Source organism: Silene latifolia, chromosome Y (assembly GCF_048544455.1).
Source record: "Silene latifolia isolate original U9 population chromosome Y, ASM4854445v1, whole genome shotgun sequence".
Classification (NCBI taxonomy): domain Eukaryota; kingdom Viridiplantae; phylum Streptophyta; class Magnoliopsida; order Caryophyllales; family Caryophyllaceae; genus Silene; species Silene latifolia.
In genome coordinates, this window is record NC_133538.1 from 47,297,680 (window position 1) to 47,322,121 (window position 24,442).

The 24,442-nt window shown below is 38.6% G+C and overlaps 1 protein-coding gene and 1 non-coding gene across 2 annotated transcripts; one reads left to right on the forward strand and one right to left on the reverse strand.

Moving 5' to 3' along the window:
* Window positions 1-21,599: 21,599 nt before the first annotated feature.
* On the reverse strand, window positions 21,600-21,706 carry LOC141635876 (small nucleolar RNA R71). The gene has a single exon (XR_012540531.1). It is a non-coding gene; the product is annotated as a small nucleolar RNA R71 (small nucleolar RNA).
* Window positions 21,707-22,862: 1,156 nt separating this feature from the next.
* LOC141627993 (uncharacterized) lies at window positions 22,863-23,570 on the forward strand. Its single transcript, XM_074441188.1, has one exon. The coding sequence runs from the start codon at window positions 22,863-22,865 to the stop codon at window positions 23,568-23,570; it is 708 nt and encodes a 235-aa protein (XP_074297289.1).
* Window positions 23,571-24,442: the final 872 nt, after the last annotated feature.

Sequence of the window (24,442 nt, forward strand, 5' to 3'; positions counted from 1 at the left end):
ACTATACCATAAACGATACTCCACCTCTTTAAGATTTCATGAAGTTTTTAACACATACCGACATTCAACTCACAAGTCACCAGCGCAACACCCAGACCGACCTCATGACAGGCCCATACATGGTTATAATATCAGCCTTATACAACAACAAACCACAACCACGACAACCTATACAACTCATGGCTTATCCCGCCAAAACGCAACCGCATACCACAACCGTACCGCCACCAGGCTACCACCGTGGTCTCCCTTGACCCACGGTGGATCCCAGCAACAGACCCAACCCAGTTCATGGTCCAATCAGTCACAATGGACGTTAAAAACCCGTATATAGCTTGGTGCAACCATCTACAATATACAACTCGCTTGGCCCTTAAAACAACCCGTTTAATACACTCTAACCACCACCACCACGGTCCACCACCGTACCCTAGCATCACCCACAACTCACGACCAAAACCAGACTCTAACCTCCCCTGGGTCAGCCACAAACGACGGGGTAAAACGCCATCCAAAGTCCGTACAAACAGCAGCAACAAACATGGTATATACCATGGTGTCAAACCCCAATTACTCGGTCAATGGTGGTCAAGGGGTGGTCAACGTTGGGTCTACGGCGGGTCAAAGTCATGGTGGGTCAACAGTATAAATTAGTTAAGATATAAAGTAGTTATAAGACGGTCTCACCTTTAGATCTTGAGCAAAAAGATCTGATAAATACTTTAATTCTCCCTTCAAATTCTCCTCTCTTTTATGTGAATTGTTGTGAATTTTATGTGAATAAAAACTAATAATTTGTTTGAGTCTAGCTTATATAGTGGTAGGGTAAGACAATAAGAAAGTTTCTAGGAAATTACCAATTATTAATATGTATTATTAATTATGTTTATTATTATCTTATATTACTAATACCATTGCTATTATTATTAATTACTACCAAAATCAACCCTTCATATATACACCTATTATTATTATGTAATACGATTATTATTATATTATGAATTATCGTATATTCTTATTACCCAATTTGCATCCCGACTCATTATTATTTTATTAATTATTTTCGTCTAACTACTTAACCGCGATTAATATAATTAATAAATATAACTAATCACTATTAATTATAAAGTACGATTTATGAAATATAATTAAAATACGGGGTATTACACAGACTGTATGGGACACTCTGTCGGGCAATGACCGCTTATAGAGTTCTGGTAATTCATAAAGCCTGGTCGTGGCAAAAGCTATTATAGTATTCTTATTAGTCAATTCTTTTGACTAGAGACTATTCGCCCAAGTTGGCACAAATTTCTGATTAGCTTTGATTTATACTCTACGAGTTCGTAAATGAGGTCAAACTTGGTATATTTTGGGTTATGATGAACTGTGGCTAGACGAAGGGAATAGTGCGATACGAATTGTCCACCCCTTGTCAGGGTTGTTTGAAATCTCAAGGCCACTCGAGGAGTAGTTAACTGGAAATGCGTGGCCACGCTCAGAAGGTATCTATGGTAGATAATTTCGGTCAGATAGTTACTGTCCAGATCGAGGAAACCACTCAATATATGATCAAATGTAAGTACGACCTGCAAGACACCTTGCATTGAGTGGGAAATTGTAATCGGACAAGATAATTGGTGACGCACACTTGTCTCGGACAAGTGGTAGATTGTTGGATAATGTGTCCTCAACAATAGTGCGATCACATGATTTAATATCATAATTAAATATCATAATTAAATATCATATAAAGAATACGTAAGGGATGATTCAATTATATAGTCAACTGATCAACATTAATCGGTAACGATTGGCTTGCTAGAGTTTGACGTTACTGTCGTGGGACGGTAGTGGTCAGTTGATCCCTTAAGTTCACACCTAAAGGATGATGCCCTTATCAGTAAAGTTAATTAATTGTATGTCGATACAAGTTGATTAATTCCTTAAATATGAACAATTTATATTTATGAGAGGAAATATGTATCTTATTATAATGTGATTAAAAAAGATCCTATTTAGTGAATTAATATGTTAATTAACTAAGTTATGTTGAGGTTTTATAAATGTTTCGAGCTAGAGGTAATTAGTTATTTACATTTACAAGAGATTGTAAATTTAACTAACTAGCTATTATGGGAACCATTATATGTTGATATGATCGTAAAATATTACTCAATAAGTTGAGTGAATATGTGTTTATTAATTTGTCACATAATTGTTGTATGATCAAATTAATATTTAATTATGTAAGATAATTAAACATGAGACTTATAAGCATTTGTGGGACAAATATTATAAGACAAAAATGGACCATAATAAAGAGCATGGCTGTAATACTCCGTATTTATAAGTCTTGGGGTACTCTATCGAGTAGGCCTTACTCTGTCGAGTAAGGGTAAGTTGCGTTTTAGAAAAGTTTCTGACCTGTTGGGTACTCGATCGAGTAGGTGGGGCACTCGATCGAGTAAGGGGGTACTCGATCGAGTAGCCGGTTTTACGGGGAGTTTTCTCGGGTTTTGTTAATTATGCGATTAAGGTATTTAAGCTTTGTCGTCATTATTCTAAATCACTTTTACAAAACCTAAATTACTGTTTAAGAGAGAAAGAAAACAAGTTCTTCATCCTAATCGCATAATTAGCAATCCCCGGAGTTTGGAAGGTCAGTTCTTAGCGTTGATTATACCGTTGAGTTCCTTGCGTCGAGGGTAAGATCTATGTACCCTTTTTATCGTCTTTCCTTTGAATTGGTTAAACCCTAATTTAGAGATTTGGGGGTTTTATGTGTAGTATGTGATTTGGTAGCCTTTATGTGTTGTATGATAGGAGGAGGGTTCATAGAGGAGGCTTTTTGATTCAAAGAAGAGAGACCGTCGATTGTGTGCTTACCGGTAGGATTTCTACTCGTATTAGTCCCATAATGGGATATTGGTTGATGTATTGTATTTGGTTGTTTGATATAATAATTGTATTGTGATTGTGGTTGTGATCGTTGTTGATGGTTAGCGAGGCGTGGCCTCGGGCCGAGTGGGGTCACTTGCGGGAGTGGCTTCACGCCCTAGTTTCGCTTCATGTGGAACCCGCCACAGAAGGGATGTGCACATTAATGGACAGGGTTATCGCTCACTATGTGGAGCGGGGATTTGGTGGGTACGGCTGCGGTCCCCCACTGGCAGGGCGGGTCCAGTGGACAGTCAGTGATCGAGATGATTGGATTTGGCGTGGATGTGTGTGTGTGACAGTAAGCTGTCTTGTTTATCTTATTGTTAGTATATATTGAATTGTGTGATTAGTACTCGACCGGTGTTGTTTTGTAAACTGCGGTGATCCATTCGGGGATGGTGAGCGAGATATTGAGCAGTATTGAGATGAGTACTCTTTGGGATAGGTAGGGATGCCACGACATGATGATAGGAGTCTTCCGCTGTAGCTTATTAGTATTTACATTTCAGTTAGAACAGTCAGTTTGAGAAGATGTATCGTACTTTTGGTTTGGTTTTGAGATTTGTAACTCTTCGCTAAGTATTTATAATAAACGTTGTTTCTTCATTGTTATTTGATTATCATTGACTCGGGTAACTGAGATGGTAATGTCTTCATACCTGACTGGTCCTGGTAAGGCACTTGGAGTATGGGGGTGTTACAATGGCACCAGTTTTGGAAGAGATGGGACACTTGTCCTAAATCTTCTAATCTGTCTTAAAAACTTATGACACCAACTACACTTGTAATGTTACCTCTACCATATATGACACTATCAATAAAGCATTTGCATGAGATTTTTTGAGAAGAAAAATTGCTCTTAAAAGAGCATTAGTGGCCGGACCACACATGAAGGAGAGAACATTTTTGTTTTGTTCTTTTTCACTCATTCTCTCATAAGATGCTTCACAAGCAAAACTCTCGCACATATTCATTTATTCTCCACCAAAACTTGAAAATTTTGATTCAAATTGTTCAATAACATTACTAATATTATTAGAGTAATATATGAGTATTAGTAATCAATTTTAAGGTAAACTACTAAACAAATATCTAGCACATATTATTTGGTAGTGATAAGGGATAATCTTGGGTGCAATCAAGAGGAGTGACTTCTATACTTGAAGTCTTTGGAGGATCATCCTAGTACTCATCATAGCTCAAGAACAAGTGAAGGTAGGAGACATTACTTGTGCCCATAAATCCGAAATTTACAATGTAAGGGACATTGTTTTCTTATAAATCTTTTATTTTGTTATGCATGCACTAGATCTAAAGAATAAATAATTAAGAAGTTAATTAGTTCACTATTAGAGGAGTCTAATAAGAGGTATATAAAACTATCACGTTTATGCACTTTTATCCGAACTAGGTCAGGTTTGACTTCGCTCCGCGCGAATACGTAGGCTGTCCTTCAGAAATATGATTCAACCCATCCACCATTCATCTTGTTGGTTTTATACGGGTCTTAGCCAAGCAAATGAAGCCACCTTTATTTGAGTCAGTCTGAGAACTCGATTCAGGCTAAGATGAAGATGTAGATTCGCGATGAATAGTTGTCAAGTCTCAGAATGACCTTTTTCTGAGTGTTGCCGAAGATGTTTAAATTGATAGTTGGTCCATGTTTTCCATAAAGACTTTGATTAAGAAGATTGTGATACCTTCTACCCATGTCTAGTTGAAGCCACGTGTCAGTCATGTCACATTTGAGTCGCATTCAGAGTCACACTCGAGTCATTTTTAAAATGCATGGCTGATGTGACCATAATTGGCGCATATTTAGCCCCCGAATTAGCCTTGTTCCCATGCTTTTTAGTGCTTATTTGGGTCATTTCTTATCTTTAGTTCTTTGTTTTGCATATTCTTTGAGATTTTGATCCCTTGGTAGGAAAGGAGTAAGAATCTTGCATTTTCATGGCAAAACGAGACTAAATTGATCGAATTCAATGACCAAGCATCAAGGAGAGGCAAGATTAGAAGGCCTTTGTACATATCATAGTAGAAGAGCAATGTTGAGAAAGGATCCTTGAGTCCCCAAGGAAATCCCCAAGGAATTTACGAAGAAAAGGGAAGAAAAGAAGAAGATTTGTTGCTGACTGACAATCCGAGCGGATTGTCACCAATCCGTCCGTCCCGCAGCAGCACAATCCGAGCGGCTTTACAATCCGCTCGGATTCCCCCTCCACAATCCGCCCGGATTCCCCTCAATCCGCTCGGATTCCAACGCCAGAATCCGCCCGTCCCGACCCTATTCCGCCCGGATTCTAGCACAGCACGGATTGTCTTCTCCAAGCTACGAAGAAAGAAGCCCTTCTCTCAGAAAATACCGGCTCCTCCTTGCTCAACTTAAAAAGTGTAATTACTAGTTTAGCCCTTAGTTAACCCTAATGCATCCTCCCTAATTTCCACTATAAATACCCCATTAGTCTAATTAGAGGAGCATGTTCTTCTTATCAATAATTAGTGTAGTTAATATCAATCAAATCTCTCTTTAATATTGTAATCAAGTATTAATCAAGTTTTAATCCAAGTTTTAGTTCTTTAATCTCTCTTTTGTTCATCCTTTATTTTGGGTAATTGAAGATTATTTGGGTTATTGTTGGGAGATTGACAACCTCTCAATCAAGCATTCAAGTACTTCTATTATTCTTGCTTTGTTATTGGAATCATTAGTAGGTATAATCTCTTAATCCCTTTTTTAATTATTGTTAATTACTTTCATTTATTCATCATGTTTCATATTGTTGGTATGATTGACAACCTTGCTAGCATGATCAACATGATAATGAGTGAGTAGTCTCTTAGCTAGGGTTAATGGGTGATTAGGGGAAACCAACATGGGGAATGATTCATGCTTAAATTAATATGCTTTCATGTTTTATTTGCTTGCTTGTTTTGATCTCAACTCATGCACATGTTATATTTGATGAAATGCTAAGCCTATGAATCCTTGCATTTACTATCATCTCCTATCTTTTCAATGAGACTTGTAAGATATAACCCAACTCGAGTCTCATTAGACCATGCATGTTGTTGAGTAGGGAAGATTAAGTCGACTTGTAGGCGTTGTACAATCTAATCGATTCGGCTCCGGGACCCAAACTTTCCTAGGATTGTAAGATATAACCCAACTCAATCCATCACAACAATAATTGCTTGCTTATAATTTGAGAACATGTTTGTATGATCATATCCCATGATTCCCCTATGATCCCATGACACCCTAGTGCCTTTAATCAATTGTTTACACCCCTTTAATTCATCTTGCTTGTTTATTTTCATTGCTATTTTAGTTTAGTAACCTTCTACATCAACCCAATTTGTGACACCCCTTAGACACCACTAGTTACAATAGAAATCTCATTTCAACTCCCGTCCCTTGGGATCCGACCTTTACTTGCCTCTTTACTAATTGTAGAGTTGTTTGTGGAGCTATAAATTGTGTTTTGATTCGACCGTGACCAACGACCACATCTTAATTTGTGAACACTTAGCGGGATCGCATCAAAAATGGCGCCGTTGCCGGGGACGGTGTTTGTTTGATTTAGATTTCTTTTTATTGTTATTAGTTGTGTCTTTCTTCGCCTTGAGGAAGTAAAACTCCTCAAGGTTTGTTCTAATCATTTTTCGAGTTGTTTGATATTTTGCGAGATGGATTTCATAGACTGTTTTGTAGAGGACCATTTGAGTATCCCTTACTTCAAGGATCCCATGCAAGCATTAGAAGCCTTAGAAGCAAGTGAGGCTAAGAGCATGTATTTGGAGTTGGAGGTGGATCTCTTTAAGGCCGCTCTTGCTAACAAGGAACTTACTCGTGCACAATCCGAATTGGTGCATAATATTCTAGTAGAAGCATGTCAACTTATAGAGGATGAGCAATCCATCCTAGAGGATATTTTACAAACTCAAGAGCAAGAGGAACCCATCAAGGGATTTGAATATGATGAGGTTGATGAAAGTGAAGTTGAGTATGCTATGAGAATGGAATGTTTAATGGAGATGGAGCAAATTCTCAATGAAACTCCAAAAGAAGAAAGTAAGGTACAAACTCCTACTTTCAAACCCCATCCCCCAAATTTGAAATATGCTTACCTTGATGAATCAAAGACCAAACCCGTGATTGTTAATGATAGACTTGATGATGACCAATTGGAAAAATTGCTTGATGTGTTGAAACAACATGAGAAGGCTATAGGTTATAGTCTAGATGACCTTAAGGGGATAAGTCCCGACTTTTGCATGCATAGAATTCATCTAGAGGAAGACCATAGACCTACCATTCAACCCCAAAGAAGATTGAACCCCCACATGCAAGAAGTTGTCAAAGGAGAAGTCATGAAATTACTTGATGCGGGAATCATATATCCCATATCGGATTCTTTGTGGGTTAGCCCCGTCCAAGTGGTACCTAAGAAAGGAGGTACCACGGTAGTGACAAATGAAAAGAATGAATTAATACCCACAAGAATGATCACCGGTTGGCGTATGTGCATTGACTACCGGAAATTAAACTCCGCAACAAGAAAAGATCACTTCCCTTACCATTCATTGACCAAATGCTTGAGAGGTTAGCCTCCAACAAATTCTTTTGTTACCTTGACGGGTATTCGGGATTCTTCCAAATCCCTATACACCCGGATGACCAACATAAGACCACCTTCACATGCCCTTATGGCACTTTTGCATATAGGAGGATGCCTTTTGGATTATGTAATGCCCCGCCACTTTCCAAAGATGCATGATGAGTGTCTTCTCCGATTACTTAGAGACCATAATGGAAGTTTTTATGGATGATTTTAGTGTTTATGGAAAGGACTTTGACTCATGTTTGCATAATCTTTCTCTTGTATTGCAAAAGTGTGAAGATGTTAGCCTTGTTTTAAATTGGGAAAAGTGTCACTTCATGGTCAATGAAGGAATTATCTTGGGTCATTTGATTTCGGAAAAGGGCATCGAGGTCGATAAAGCTAAAGTTGAGGTGATAGAGAAACTCCCACCTCCCGTGAATGTTAGAGGGGTGAGAAGTTTTCTCGGTCACGCAGGTTTTTATCGTCGTTTCATAAAAGATTTTTCGAAAATAGCAAAACCCCTCACTCAACTTTTGCTCAAAGATGCCCAATTCCAATTCTTGTGAGTGTGTTGAAGCTTTTAATAGAATCAAAGAAGCATTAATCTCGGCACCAATCATTCAACCCCCGAATTGGGAGTTACCCTTCGAGATTATGTGTGACGCTAGCAACTACGCCGTTGGAGCGGTTCTTGGTCAACGGGTAGGGAGAGCTCTTCATGCCATCTATTACATAAGCAAGACCCTCGACCCCTCCCAAGTGAATTATGATACAACCGAAAAGGAGCTTCTTGCCATTGTATATGCTTTGGATAAATTCCGTTCCTACTTGCTTGGATCCAAGGTGATTGTATTTTCGGATCATCGTGCTCTCCGACATCTCTTGATAAAGAAGGAGGCAAAACCAAGATTGTTGAGATGGATTTTGCTTCTTCAAGAATTTGACTTGGAAATAAGAGACAAGAAAGGAGCCGAGAATGTAGTGGCGGATCACTTGTCAAGGATCCGGTTTCATGATGAAAATGGAGAAACCCCGATCAATGACTCATTTCCTGACGATATTTTGATGGCTAGTCAAAGACAACTTGAAAGGCACATCACCCCATGGTTTGCCTATTATGCCAATTATATTGTTGGAAAAGTGCTCCCTCTAAATTTGAACCACAACCAAAGAAAGAGATTCCTATTCGAAGTGAAGAGGTACTTTTGGGATAACCCTAACCTCTACAAGGAGTGTAGCGATGGGCTCTACCGGAGATGCATCCCTCAATGGGAAATCCAAGGAATCTTGGAAGGGTGTCATTCATCACCCTACGGTGGGCACCATGGAGCAAGGAGAACCGTTGCAAAAATTCTCCAATCAGGCTTCTATTGGCCTACAATGTTCCAAGATATAAGAGAATTCATCATTCATTGCGATGCTTGTCAAAGAACGGGGAATATATCTTGGAGGAACGAAATGCCACAAAGGGGCATTCTAGAGGTAGAGATCTTCGATGTTTGGGGAATTGACTACCAAGGGCCCTTTGTGACATCCCATGGGAATAAGTACATCCTTGTGGCCGTCGATTATGTTTCAAAGTGGGTGGAGGCAATTGCCACCCCAAATGATGATGCAAAAACGGTCACCAAGCTTTTCAAGAAGATAATTTTTCCAAGATTTGGAGTTCCTAGAGCAATCATTAGTGATGGAGGAACACATTTCCATGAGAAGAAGCTTGCATCCCTTTTGACTAAATATGGTGTTCAACATCGAACCGGCTTAGGATATCATCCTCAAACAAGCGGTCAAGTGGAAATTTCAAATAGAGAGATCAAGCAAATCCTTGAAAAAGTTGTGAACAAGACTCGGAAAGATTGGAGCACAAAGCTTGATGATGCTCTTTGGGCTTATAGGACGGCCTATAAGACTCCCATAGGAGCCTCCCCCTACAAGCTTGTCTATGGAAAAGCATGTCATTTTCCAATCGAATTGGAGTACAAAGCTTATTGGGCAATCCGAGCACTTAATCTTGATCTCAAATTGAGCGGTCAAAGAAGGATGATTCAAATCCAAGAGTTGGAAGAATTCCGACTACAATCCTATGAGAATGCAAAGATTTACAAAGAAAGAACAAAATTGCTTCATGACAAAAGAATTAGACAAAAGGCCTTGCACAAGGGAGACAAAGTCCTTCTATTCAATTCCCGCTACCGACTCTTTCCGGGAAAGTTGAACTCTAGATGGATGGGTCCCTATGTGATAACCGAAGTTGGGAAATATGGAGATTTCGAGCTCAAGGCGGAAGATGGAAGCAAATTCAAAGTGAATGGTCAAAGGTTGAAGCCATACTATGAAGGAGCGTTTGTTGGAGAGGTCGAGGCTACCTACCTCGGGCCTCCTCCCCCTTGAAAGGACCATCTAAGGGAGAGTTTGGTGGAGTCCTCCCTAAACCACCACTTGTAAATATACTAACCCTCTAACTTGTATTTATTGCATTCGTTTTAATAATAGCATGAACTCTTTTCATGAGCGTAAGTAAGGGAGGGTTACTAATGAATTTTGAATGAAGGAAGGAACAAATTCTCAAGTGTGGGGACGCATCTAAGAAGGGAGAAGAAGTCGAAACTCGCAGCCTGAATCCGTGCGGATTCCCTGGAATCCGGCCGTCTTGCTGGAATCCGGGTGTTTAGTGGAAAAACCGTCCGTCCAGCTACGCTGAGAAATTCAAGATTTCTGGACTGAGGTCGAATCCGAGCGTCCTGTGAAGAATCCGCCCGTCTTGAGGAATCCGGCCGGATTTGAAGAAAGACGCCCATCTTTCTACCTGTGCATTTCAAAGAAAATCTCTGTACTGGAATCCGCCCGTCTTCTCAAGAAGACGCCCGTCCCATCTTAAAAGAATCCAAGCGTCTTATGCTCGGGACGCCCGTCTTGAGGCGTCAAAATTTTGGGAATTTTCTCTGTGGCAGAATCCGAGCGGATTGTCAAGAATACGCCCGTCCCGTGGAGCAAGAATCCGAGCGTCTTCACCTTGAATCTGCTCGTCTTCTCACGGTGTCTTGACCCGACATTTTCCTAATTAAAATACCCCCACCACACATACAATGACACATCACTATTCCTTCCACTTACCCTATAAAACCCACCTCCTTATGACTCCCATACATATCCAAATCACTCTCTTTACCCACAAAATCAAAAATCCCCAATTTTCTAGGGTTTCCAACACTCAATCAACAAGGAACATCCTTAGCAATCCTCAAATCAAAAGAACCCAACAAAAGAAGCAAGAATGGCACCAAGGAGATCCTCTTTTCGGAGTGCAAGAAGACCAAGGATGGTGGGAAGTTCCTCTACCTCCCATCTCAACACCATTAGAAGGGAACAAGTAGAGATTGTAGACCTCACAAGGCTCGATGATTTCTCAAATGTGGAATTCCTCGATGATGTGCAGAGATTAGTCTTCCACCGACTCCTAAGTAAGAATATTCTTCCCACTAAATTTCTATGTCATGCTACCTTAAGAAAGCTTGGGATTTTTCACCAAGTGGAAGCCCTCTTTGAGGTTTTTGGTCTTTCAACCCTTTTTCGCATGTATGAACCAACCTATCGGTCCCTTGTGCTAGAATTCTTAAGCTTTTTGAAGATTACAACCGTGAACAAAGTGATATGCATAGAGTTTAGGTTGGAGAATGTTTCTAGGATGATGACCCTTGTAGAGTTCGCCAATGTGTTCGGACTTGATGTTTCGCCTACCCGAACATCAAAACCCAAAAAGTATAATGTTGCACCTTTATGGAGGGCCATGACGGGCCGGGATTTCATTCTTACCAAGGAGTGTCTTGCTTTTCACATCCAAAACCCGATCTTGAGGCTTACATATCGATTTCTTTCGGGTACTCTCTTCGTCCGCCGAGATCCGGCCATCGTGAACCAATTGGACCTTGTGTTTATGGAATCATACCTCAACATTCAAGGGAGAGATGGGTATCACTTCAATGCACCTCTAGTTTTGCTAGAGAAATGGGCAAAGTTTAGAAATGGGGATGATGATGGAATGAAGCACATAGTGAATGAAGGACTCATAACTCGACTTGCAAAGCACTTCAACCCAAGGTTCAATGAGAACAATGAGTACACTCCACTTACGGGGAGCACGAGAATTAATGAAGATCTCCTTGTCGTCCAACACCATTGGATAACCCTTGAGGGGGTCGATAAGCGGATAAAGTGGTTGACAAAAGGGAGCGATCCGATCTATCTCCCAATAACCGATCTACCACGGATCTCCCCAAGAAGAGGAAGCTTGTCCCCAATGCCCTCCTACCTCATCCCAAGTCAAACAAGGCAAACTCCACCACCTCAAAACCCACCACCGCAACAACAAGAACAACAAACCCAAAATGAGAAGATAAAAGTGCCTCCCTACCCCTTTCCCTACCAACCATATAACCATCTTACAAGATCTACACTACCGTCAATATGAGACCTCCGTGGACACTTACTATGCTCTTTACCCCCAATACCATGAGATGGCTCAAAAAGGACGGATTAGTGAGGAAGGAGCTTTCCCCTCATGGGCTCAAATGGAATTGCTCTTCCCCAACTCGGAGAAGGCTAATGAAGGGGCGAACGGTAGACAAGGGGAGGAGAGTGGCAATTCTTGTGGAGGTGACACGGTGAAGCTTGAGAGTGAGGAAGACGAATTCATGGATCCAAGTTTAAGTGATGCTTCAAAGGATATTTGGGATAGCGATATAGAGGGAGATGATGCCGATGTCTAGGAGACTACTTCATCACTAGGTGGAGCAAGCAAGAGCACCCACCTAAGTTCAAGTGAAGTTTTCTCATCTCTCCTCTTTATCTTTATTTTTCATGAAAAGAAGTTTGTGTCTTGTATCTTTGTATTTTATTTCATTTTGATCATTGTTGGAGTAGTCCTAGCCCCATTAGAGGACTCACACCTCGGTACCATTGAGGTGTTCTCATTCTATTGTTCCCATTTTCAAAATCCAAAATGACAAATTAGTTTCATGCATAGCATAGTGTGTGCATGAACTACACCCATCCTTGGACATTAGAAATAGTGTCTCACTCGGTTTGGGGAAGTTAATGCATACACAACGGGAGGTAATCTAAATTATCCTCTCCGTCATAACAAAAACCATGCATCATGTAGTGTAGCTTAGTATAGATTGCATTTAGCATAGAAATCATGCATCATCTTTGCATAATTTCCATCATTTTGGCCATTGAGGACAATGCCCATATTAGTGTGGGGATGGGAATTCTAACATTTAACTCTTATTCAAAAATCCAAAAAAATTGAAAAATTTCAAAAATCATAAAAATTTGAAAATTGAAAACCCAAAAACATGTTTATTTCCTTTTGTAGTCTTTTATATATTGTCTTGTATATATTGTGTTTGTTCTATCCTTGTTCAGATTGATTGACTACGCCACATCCGAGACATGAGGATATTGAAGACCGCATGGTATGATGTTTCCAATCTCCTTTTTCCTCTTTATGTTAATGACTATGTGGCTTTATTTTGATTGATGCGGTATAACAATGTGAATTTAGGACTTGCACTTAGTTTATATGTCATATTAGTTGATAGAATCACTTGCATTAGGATGTTTATATTAGTTGTATCATGGCATGTAGTTGCATGTTAGAAATGTTTTGAAAAATGCCTATTTAGGAACTTTGATAAGAGCAACTAAGCCATTATAAATACTTGTTCAACTTAAGACTTTGCCTACTAGAATGGTTGTAAAACACCCTAGATAGTGTCATACTAGTGTCTTTTGACCCATGACCCAAGGCCTAGTCAAGGGTTTGCATGTGAGTCACCTATCCAACCCCGTGATGCGATGTGGACTTGGTTAACTTGTCTAGGTGACCTTGTTTGACCTTGTGGTAAGGCAACCCAAAAATATTTTCTATCAATAAGCTTGAAGTGCTCATTTCAAAGAAATTTTGTCATGTGGAAGTAATGTAATGCCATGGAAACCTCAAATGTTATGAATTGTTGAAAGTTGAGAAAGTTAAGTTGTTTTGATGGAGGCGTACCACTTCGATGTGCTTTGGTGTGGGATCCATTGAATTGGGCCCCCATACGGTTGTGAATTCGGCCGCCCAGAGACAGAGCGACTATCACCCCGAAAAGCTATTGTCTAGAGGTTAACCGGTTGCCTAATAAGCGATTGGCGAAAGCAAAGGACACTAGCCCGGAAGGGACAAACCCCATCTTAAATTTTTGAAATGTGAAAGTGAAATGAGGACAATTTTGAATACTAGTCATATCCACCCGTTGTGAATAAAGATTTGAGCATTTCATTCCCAAAAAGCCTTTTGTCAAGCCACTTGGTCGAGCTTGGGACGATCCATGACCTTTACTTTTGTAGAGAATTCGAGACTTGTCATGTCATATGCTACTAGCATCATAGGGATCATCATTCCACCACCATCCGATCGCTCTTGACGAAAGCATTTGGAAATTGAGGACGAAAGTAGTCTAGTTTAACACCATTTGGAGGTGATTTAGTGCCATCCTCTTAGACTTAGTAATTTGTTGAACTAGTATTTGTGAAGGATTACATGCTCTTAAATTTGTTCCTCTTTAGTGCCTCCGCCACTTGATGAGGGAGTGGCTATTCTTTTTGTAGATGCATCCATTATGTGTTTTTGTGTGCTTAAAGTTTGGATGTGTCGCCATTTTGGCAAGACCCGCCTTGCCTTGCAAGAAGGCATCCTACCTCATGGTTGTCTTGTTGTGAGTTGAAGGGGCGGAGTGAGACCCGCTAATTGTCTCATATCGGCTATATTATTAGGATAGGTTAGTATTGGTCCTAGTCTTTGTCACCTCTTTACTCGGGACGAGCAAAGGTTCGGTTTGGGGATATTTGATGTGACCATAGTTGGCGCATATTTAGCCCCCGAATTAGCTTTGTTCCCATGCTTTTTAGTGCTTATTTGGGTCATTTCTTATCTTTAGTTCTTTGTTTTGCATATTCTTTGAGATTTTGATCCCTTGGTAGGAAAGGAGTAAGAATCTTGCATTTTCATGGCAAAACGAGACTAAATTGATCGAATTCAATGACCAAGCATCAAGGAGAGACAAGATTAGAAGGCCTTTGTACATATCATAGTAGAAGAGCAATGTTGAGAAAGGATCCTTGAGTCCCCAAGGAAATCCCCAAGGAATTTATGAAGAAAAGGGAAGAAAAGAAGAAGATTTGTTGCTGGACGACAATCCGAGTGGATTGTCACCAATCCGTCCGTCCCAAGAAGAAGACAATCCGAGCGGCTTTGCCACAATCCGCTCGGATTCCCCCTCCACAATCCGCCCGGATTCCCCTCAATCCGCTCGGATTCCAACGCCGAAATCCGCCCGTCCCGACCCTATTCTCGCTTTGGATTCTAGCACAAAGACGGATTGTCTTCTCCAAGCTACGAAGAAAGAAGCCCTTCTCTCAGAAAATACCGGCTCCTCCTTGCTCAACTTAAAAAGTGTAATTACTAGTTTAGCCCTTAGTTAACCCTAATGCATCCTCCCTAATTTCCACTATAAATACCCCATTAGTCTAATTAGAGGAGCATGTTCTTCTTATCAATAATTAGTGTAGTTAATATCAATCAAATCTCTCTTTAATATTGTAATCAAGTTTTAATCAAGTTTTAATCCAAGTTTTAGTTCTTTAATCTCTCTTTTGTTCATCCTTTATTTTGGGTAATTGAAGATTATTTGGGTTATTGTTGGGAGATTGACAACCTCTCAATCAAGCATTCAAGTACTTCTATTATTCTTGCTGTGTTATTGGAATCATTAGTAGGTATAATCTATTAATCTCTTTTTTTAATTATTGTTAATTAGTTTCATTTATTCATCATGTTTCATATTGTTGGTATGATTGACAACCTTGCTAGCATGATCAACATGATAATGAGTGAGTAGTCTCTTAGCTAGGGTTAATGGGTGATTAGGGGAAACCAACATGGGGAATGATTCATGCTTAAATTAATATGCTTTCATGTTTTATTTGCTTGCTTGTTTTGATCTCAACTCATGCACATGTTATATTTGATGAAATGCTAAGCCTATGAATCCTTGCATTTACTATCATCTCCTATCTTTTCAATGAGACTTGTAAGATATAACCCAACTCGAGTCTCATTAGACCATGCATGTTGTTGAGTAGGGAAGATTAAGTCGACTTGTAGGCGTTGTACAATCTAATCGATTCGGCTCCGGGACCCAAACTTTCCTAGGATTGTAAGATATAACCCAACTCAATCCATCACAACAATAATTGCTTGCTTATAATTTGAGAACATGTTTGTATGATCATATCCCATGATTCCCCTATGATCCCATGACACCCTAGTGCCTTTAATCAATTGTTTACACCCCTTTAATTCATCTTGCTTGTTTATTTTCATTGCTATTTTAGTTTAGTAACCTTCTACATCAACCCAATTTGTGACACCCCTTAGACACCACTAGTTACAATAGAAATCTCATTTCAACTCCCGTCCCTTGGGATCCGACCTTTACTTGCCTCTTTACTAATTGTAGAGTTGTTTGTGGAGCTATAAATTGTGTTTTGATTCGACCGTGACCAACGACCACATCTTAATTTGTGAACACTTAGCGGGATCGCATCAATGGCACAGCATGAACACCCGCCATTATCGAAATGTCCAATTCAAATTTCAATTTTGACTGAAGTTAAAAAAGTTTTTCCAGTTCAATTTTTTTTTACAGCAGTTCAACACGTGTCCAAAGAATTTGTTTCGACAGAAATTCAAAATTTTGGATCGCTGATCCATTTGAAAAGTCAGGATCAAAGATCCATTTCTATTTGAATATTCTAGATCGAAGATCAACTTCTATATAGAAATTCCGGATCAAAGATCCACTTCTAGTTGAAAATTGGTGTCGAAGGTCCAAGCCACTTGAAAAATCCGGATCGAATATCAATTTCAATATAAAAAGTCAGGTCGAAGATTACAATCTATTTGATAAATCGAGATTGAAGATCCATGTTTATTTGAAAATTTGGGATCGAAGATCCATGTCTATTTGAAAATTCGGATGGAAGATCCATGTCTATTTGAAAATTCAGATCGAAGATCAATTTCTATCTGAAAATTCGAATCCAAGATCCATTCAATTTGAAAGAGATAGGATCGAAGATCCAATCCCATTTGAAAAAGTCTGGATCGATGACTCATTTCTATTTGAAAAACTGGGATCGAAGATCCAATTCCATTTGAAAAGTCGGGATCAAGATCCAATGCCATTTGAAAGTTCCGGATCGATGATCCATTTGAAGATTTTGGGATCGACGATCCATTTGGAAGTCCCGGATCGATAATCCATTTATATTTAAAAATTGAGATCAAAGATCCAGTTAAGGGTTGACGATTTGTTAGTTTTGCGAAAAATTCGATTTTTTTTTCCCGAATGTCCACAGCCTTGAATCGACGTTCCATTACTTTTTAAGTGTTCGGGTCGGTGACGCAGTTTGTTTCGAAAGTTAAGAGTTCCCGGTCGACGATCCAATTTGTTTCAAATTTTCGGACTTCCCGCCTCAAATTTCGAATGTGTTTGCAGACTTTGCTAATATTTTGTGTGCCGGAATGGCCAATGTTTTCTGGGTTATGTTGTCATATTCCATGTCAGAATGGCCCGTCTACATTTCTATCCTGAGCAAGTCGATTTTTGGATCACTTAGGTATTTTATCTCCTTTTTTGTTTGTATGTAGCGGGCTATGCCCTACAAATGTTTGTTTAGGGGTCAGATGTCCGAGTCGGAAGCTCGAGTCGTGTCTACCCATCGAAATGTGAAAATGTGGAATTTCAAAAACTTTTTTTGCAAAATGTTTTCGAAATGTTGGTAGCTCCATTCCAAATGTTGCCGGTTAGATAAACCATTTCAAATGATATTCAAAGATCGGGTTAGTAACAAATTTCTTTTCAAATGTTTATGTTTCGGGTCGAACACCTGTCCTCGATTTCAAAGTTTCAGAATGTCACGGGAGGTACATATTTTGAATTGTTATGATATGCATGTATGCTTGATGTGACACATATTTAAGCATATTTGGTCCCCTAACTAGTGATGCGTCTAATTTATATACGATTTTACTCTCTATTTTAGCTCGGTTTTATTTGATTGTTGCACTTGTATTAGTGTATTTGTGAGCTAATTCTGTGTTCTGAGTGTCTTTGCTTGTATTCATTGTATTTTGTAGGAAATGAAGTATTTGGTAGCTTTTTCCCATCAACTTTGCAAGCACTAAAGTTCACGAGGCTAAAAGAAACAAGATCATGCAAATGAAAGGGCGTTTTGGGAAATCTGAGCTAAGAAATCCCGAGGATGAAGGAAGTGACATGGGTTGATGCAAATGACGAAATGAAAAAAGAAGTCCAAACAAAGTCTAAAAGATCAAGTGCACTTGCAAGCTTAGGATTCCAAAATGATGCTCTAACTCGAGGAATTAAGGAGCTTAATGACGGAACATAGGATACCATATGCTAATTAATCAAGGATTAATAGCAATTGACCGAGAGACCTTCGTCCCCGATCGGGGTGGGGTGTACCCGATCAGGGTCACCTTCTCCTAGGGCTTTTACGTTTCACCCTTTATTCCTATATAAAGGGTGCTGAATTCGTCATTAGGGATCATCTTATATACCATTTCCATACTCTTAAGCACACAAATTCTCTTAGTTTTCAGAATTAGTTTATATTTCATTAAGCATTTCCTTTGTTATAAACAATTTACTTACGCATTTTGTTCTTTATAATACAAGCTTTCCATTCAAGTTATTTGGATTGATCACTTGTGTTCTTCTTGTTCAAGTTCTATTTCTCTTATTACGGTAACTTCATTACTAGCTTTACTTCGTTAATTCATTCGTCATTTCCTTTATCATATAGTTTTCAATATCGTTACTAGCATTTTACATATTGTTAGTAGTTTGTTACAATTCGTTATCAAGCTATTATCATTTTAGTTCATTCTAGAATTTCCATTTACATTTCATCATAGTTATTTTACCAATCATATGTTACCATCATCTATTTATTTTATAGAATATTGTTTCTAATTCTTATGTTTTCATCATTTAGCATAATTCTGACTCTTTTATTCATTTAGTTATATTTCTATTATCATCATGTTTACTAATTCACATGTCATTAGTTTAATTTCCAACATGAGTGAGTAGTCCTTTTTGTCTAGGGATTAGGGAAGCCATGCATGAATAATATTTGTAATTGTTAAAACTAGGATACTATAATATTGTTTAATAGTTTCTATCACATGCTTATTTTATTTGCTAATCTTTGGTAACTGATCACTATCTTTGATTAATTTGTTAATTCACTTTTATAAGTCGAGGGGTACGAAAATGAATTAGACTAAGCATGTTTTAGTAGACCGACCTAGCCATAGCGAGCGCTCGTTAGGACCCGTTCTATGGTTGACAATAAGGCCGAGAGGTGGTTGTCATAAGACCTAAACAATTAACGATATTATCTATTCTTAGTTTAACATGAACATCTACATTTTTGCATGTGTGATCCGACTCCCCTAGACTTCTTTATCATTAATAATTTACATCATTTTATTTACAAGTTTATGAAACCAAACCAAACAAACAATCGAACCGACCTAGAATTCTACTCATAGCAATTCAATACGCAATTTCTGTCTCCTTGTGTTCGCCCCTACTTTACTACATTAATTTGTTAGCCAAGTTTAGGGTATCATTGTTAGGTGTGAAATATCCTATCAACTAGCCTCATTTATATGCTTTTAATTATGTGATTATTAGGATTGTTTCTTGTCTTTAGCTTCCTATTATGCAAATTTATGAGGTTTGGTGCCTTTGGTAAGAGGAGAACACTAGGCTTGCTTAATTGGAGCATTATAGAGATAAATTGATTGCATCTAATGACCATGCATCAAAGAGGAGACCGAGACTAAAGGCCTTAGTCAATAAAGCAAGTTTCCGGGCAATGGAGAGGAATCCCCACGAGTGCAGGCCAGCTCCCACGAGCTAAGGGGCAGCTAAGCCAAAGCAAGAGAGAAATAGGAGTGAGCTGGGGCAAGCTCACCAAAGGTCGAGCGAGCTTAACTTGAGCTCGGGCGAGCTCATACTCTACTCGCACGAGCCAGCTAATAGGTTTGACCTCAAAAATGGGAGGTCGTGCGACCTGACCTAGCTCTAGCATGGCAAAGGACTTTTATAAAGGGCTTAATTGTCATTTAAGCCCTTAGTTAACCTTATATCTTGACTTAATATAAATACCTCATCTAATTTGAACTAGTAGATGAAGGATTATCATAGTTTATATTATTTTAGACTACTTTAATTAGCTTAATTACATTTTAAGCTTTCCTTAATTATTGCTCAAACTATCATAGATCTAGCTTGGTAATTGAAGATTACTTGGGTTTGGTAAAGGAGAATTAACAACTCATCATCATTAATCAATGATTTCTTTGTTATTCATCCATTTCATGTGTTCATCTTATGTTGGTATAATTCCTTTACTCTTTACTTAATTCTTTACTTAATCTTTTGTTGATTGCTTTAATCAATTATCATACTTATGCTTGTTAAGATGTTTGACACCATTATTGACATGGTTACCATGTCGATGTGTGAGTAGTATTCTAGCTAGGGTTAGTGGGTGATTAGGGGAGTAATCATGTGTTAGATCTATGCTTAATGAGTTCATATGAATGATTGTATGTTGTGTTTTCAACTTATGCATCTGTTATGTTTGATGGAATGCTTGATTAACAACCTAGGATGATTCTTTAATCTTTTCAACAAGACTTGTAAGACATAAATCAACTCAAGGATTGTTTGACCATGCATATAGTTAAATAGGGAGATCAAAGTTGTTGTAGGTGTCGTAAGCTATAAATCAACTCAACTCTGAGACCTAAGTCTCCGTAGGAATTGTAAGACATAAATCAAATCGATTCTAACACAACTATAATCGTTTGTATGACTCATTATTGTGATTATACCATGTTTTCCCTCTTAACCCATGACACCCTAGTTGTTTTAATCACTTGTTTACCTCTCTATTCACCTGCCTTGTTATTCATTTGTTTTCATTTTCATTATAGTAGTTTAGCTTACAACTCAAACCCAATTGTGACACAAGGACATAACTACTTGCATTAGATACCTATTCAAGAACTGTCCTTTGGGATCCGACCTCTACTTACTCGATTTACTAGTTTGTTGAGATAAAAATATTGTTTGATAGCTTTGACGACGAGCTCTATCAAAATGACGCCGTTGCCGGGGACGGTGAATTATTGAATTGTTAGCTTTAATTGCTTTTTAGTTGTGTCTTTCTTTACCTTGGGGAAGTCAATTCCCCAAGGTGGTTCTAATTGTTTTCTAGTATTTGATATTTTTCATACCCAGGAGGTTACAAGGCAATCGCTTGCCAATTAATCCCGAAATCGAGAGAACGTTGAGAGGTATAAGGAGAGCCTTTGGAGGTGCTTCTACTTCAACAATGGAGGACCCTAATTCGACTATTGGAGGACTTGTGGACATGGTAATTATCCAAGACAAGGAGAGGACAACTGTTTTGCAAGATAAGGAGAGGACAACCCAGTTTCAAACCTACCACAAAATCGACAAATTATGCCTAAATTCTCATCTCATTCCATACCAATCGAGGAGGACCTACCTAATGGTACTCCAACACCCGCTCACTTAACCGGGAACTCTATAGAAAACTCCGCTTTCATATAACTTGTTGAGAGAAGTCAATTCGAAGGAATGCCTAGAGAAGATCCACATCTTCACATGGAAACTTTTTGTGACTATTGCGAAGCCATTCCTCAAACGGAGATAACTCAAGACCAAATTCGATGGGTGTTGTTTCCTTTTTTCTTGTTCAGAGCCGCAAAGCAATGGTTAAATAGTCTAGACAAGACCACTCTTGGCATTGATTCATGGGAAAAAGTTAGCACTAGCATTTTACAAGAAGTTTCACCAACCGGAGAAAACCAACATACTAAGGGCACAAATCACCGGGTTTAAGCAAAGAGAATAAGATTCTATATATGAGGCTTGGGAACGATTCAAAGCTAATTGTCGCTCTTACCCTCATCATGGGCTAACCGGGTGGTTTTTGGTCCAACAATTTTTGAACGGGTTGTATGAATATTCAAGAAATGTTCTTAATATGGTGTCCAATGGAAGGTTTACTGAAGTGGACGATAACCAAACTTGAGACAAGATTGAAGAGAGGGCGGTCCATAACTCTAAATATAGTAGGCCAAGAAAAGCCACTAGGGGAAGAAGACATGAAGTGGACTCCGTCACACAGTTGAGTGCCGACTTAGGTGTACAATTATGCTCTCACATAGATACGAAAAACTTGATGTTTGACAAGGCCATGGCTAAGATGAATGAAGCTTTTAAGAAACCACCGGTTCAACAAGTCAATGCAATGGCAATGACCAGTTCCATCCCAAGTGGAGTGTGTTTGGGACATGATCAACAAGAGTGTAGGGGTAAAAACGAACAAGTGAATGCTTTTCAAGCATATAAGAGTGGCACGCCATACTCCAACTTTTATAATGAAAACGCTAAATTCCACCCAAACTTCTCATAGAAGAGTCAAAACATTCAAAACTCACAACCATTATACACCCTATCACCAATGAGAAATTCCACTTAAAGACCCTTGTATAACCAAAACAAAGAATTTCAAAGCCAAACTTCTTACAATCAATCCAATGACCAAGCTTTTGATGTTCAAAAAGCATTTTTGCAAATGCAAAAGAATCAACAAGAATTCTTTTCTCAAATACAAAAGGATTGTCAAGCCAAGAACATCACTATCAACAATATCCTTACTCATAGCAAGATGTTGGAAACTCAAATGACCCAATTGGCCTCTTTGAGTTCCTATAAGCAAAAGGGACAGTTACCTCCCATAGGTAATCCCCCTACAAAGCATAAAACCATCAATACCATTCAATTGAGGAGTGATACACACTATAAGAGACCAAATAAGCCTATTGAAAAGGATGTTGTTGAGGAAATTGCTAAGTCAAAAAATGTGATGTAAGATAGAGTGTTGGATGAAAGAAAGGAGTCGAAAACTTTGAGGAAAAACACCAAGGTAGTAGAATCTACTACAAGTGAGTCAATGAAGAAGAGGAGTGAAGAAAAGAACAAAGGGGTTGAGTGAGAATATATTGTTATTAGACTACCCTTTCCAAGTCACCAAGCCAAGCCTAAGCTTGATGAGCAACTTGGGAAATTCATGGAGATTGTGAAAAACATGGAGGTTTTTATCCCTTTCACGGAGCTAATTACTCATGTACCGGCCTATGCAAACTACATGAAGGATATTCTTACCAAGAAGAAGTCCATTAGAGGGTCGAAGACTATAGCATTTACCGGCACAAATAGTACCATTATTCAAGGAAACTCCCCACCTAAGCTTAAAGATCCAGGAAGCTTTTCTATCCCATGTACCATTGGTGACACTAAAATCAACAAGGCGCTATGTGACTTAGGTACTAGCTTGAGTGTTATGCCATACGCGGTATGTGAGAAGCAAGGAATGGGAGAGTTAAAGTGTACTAGCATGACATTGCAAATGGCGGATCGCTCTACAAAGAAGCCACTCGGGGTTTGGGAAGACGTGCCCATAAGAGTTGGAAAATTCTTCATACCGGTGGAGTTTGTAATTGTGGATATGGAGGAAGATTCTAATATACCATTCATTTTGGAAAGGCCATTTCTACACAACGCCGGAGAAGTGATTGATGTCAAGCATGGGATGCTAACCCTTGAAGTTGGTGATGAGAAGATAGCCTTCAACATAGATAAGACAATGGGAGCTCCACATTTAAATGAACCATGCTTTATGGCTGACCACTATAGTCGGAAATGTGACAAGAAGAAGTCTGAACCCCTATCTAAGGATCATATCACTATGCCAAATAAATCCATCAATAACGGTTAGATAATTCAATTACCGTTTTTAAATAGAAACACGGAACCGTTATTGCAGCGACGGTTGTTAAATATATACCATGGTTATACAAACAAGCGACCGTTTTATAACATCAATAACAAATCTATAATACCGTTGTCACAACTCAAAAACCATTATAAAACTGTTGTTAAATATGTTTATGGCAACAGGTATACTTTTAAGAAATCGTTATTAAATCTTAATAACAGTTTCAAATCCATTGTCGTAGTTTACTATTGACAACGGTTTAGTGGTACCAAAACCGTTGCTAAACATTATATATGATAACGGTTTATTTAGTTATTTTATTTAATTGAATGTCAAAATTTAACAACGGCTTTATTGCATGCAAAACCGTTGTTATATTTATCTATTGACAACGGTATATAACCGTTATCTATTTTTGTTGATGAAATTTTGACAACGGTTCTGCTTAAATAAACCGTTGTAAAAGTTTTGAATTCGTCAACGGTTATCATTCGTTATCTTATATTTTTGGCGCTTTGAATGGGAGGGAAAATATGTCAACGGTTATTTATCTAAATAAAACCGTTGTCAAATAATTTCTTACAACGAGTTGTTCTTAACCGTTATCGTTTTTAATTATTTTTATTTGAAAAATTGTTTTAGCTTGTTCTAGGAGCTGCTGAAATGATATTTTTTCAGCAGCATTTCAAGCGGCTGCTGAAATGCTATTTTTTCAGCAGCTGCTGAAAAATAGCATTCCAGCAGCTGTGCACTGCAAAAATTCAATCATGCATCAAAATATTACACCCCATGATCAATTAAACCCAATTTAAAAACAATACAAACAGGATGATCAAAAGCCAATACACAACTTCCTAAAAAAAAACAAAAGA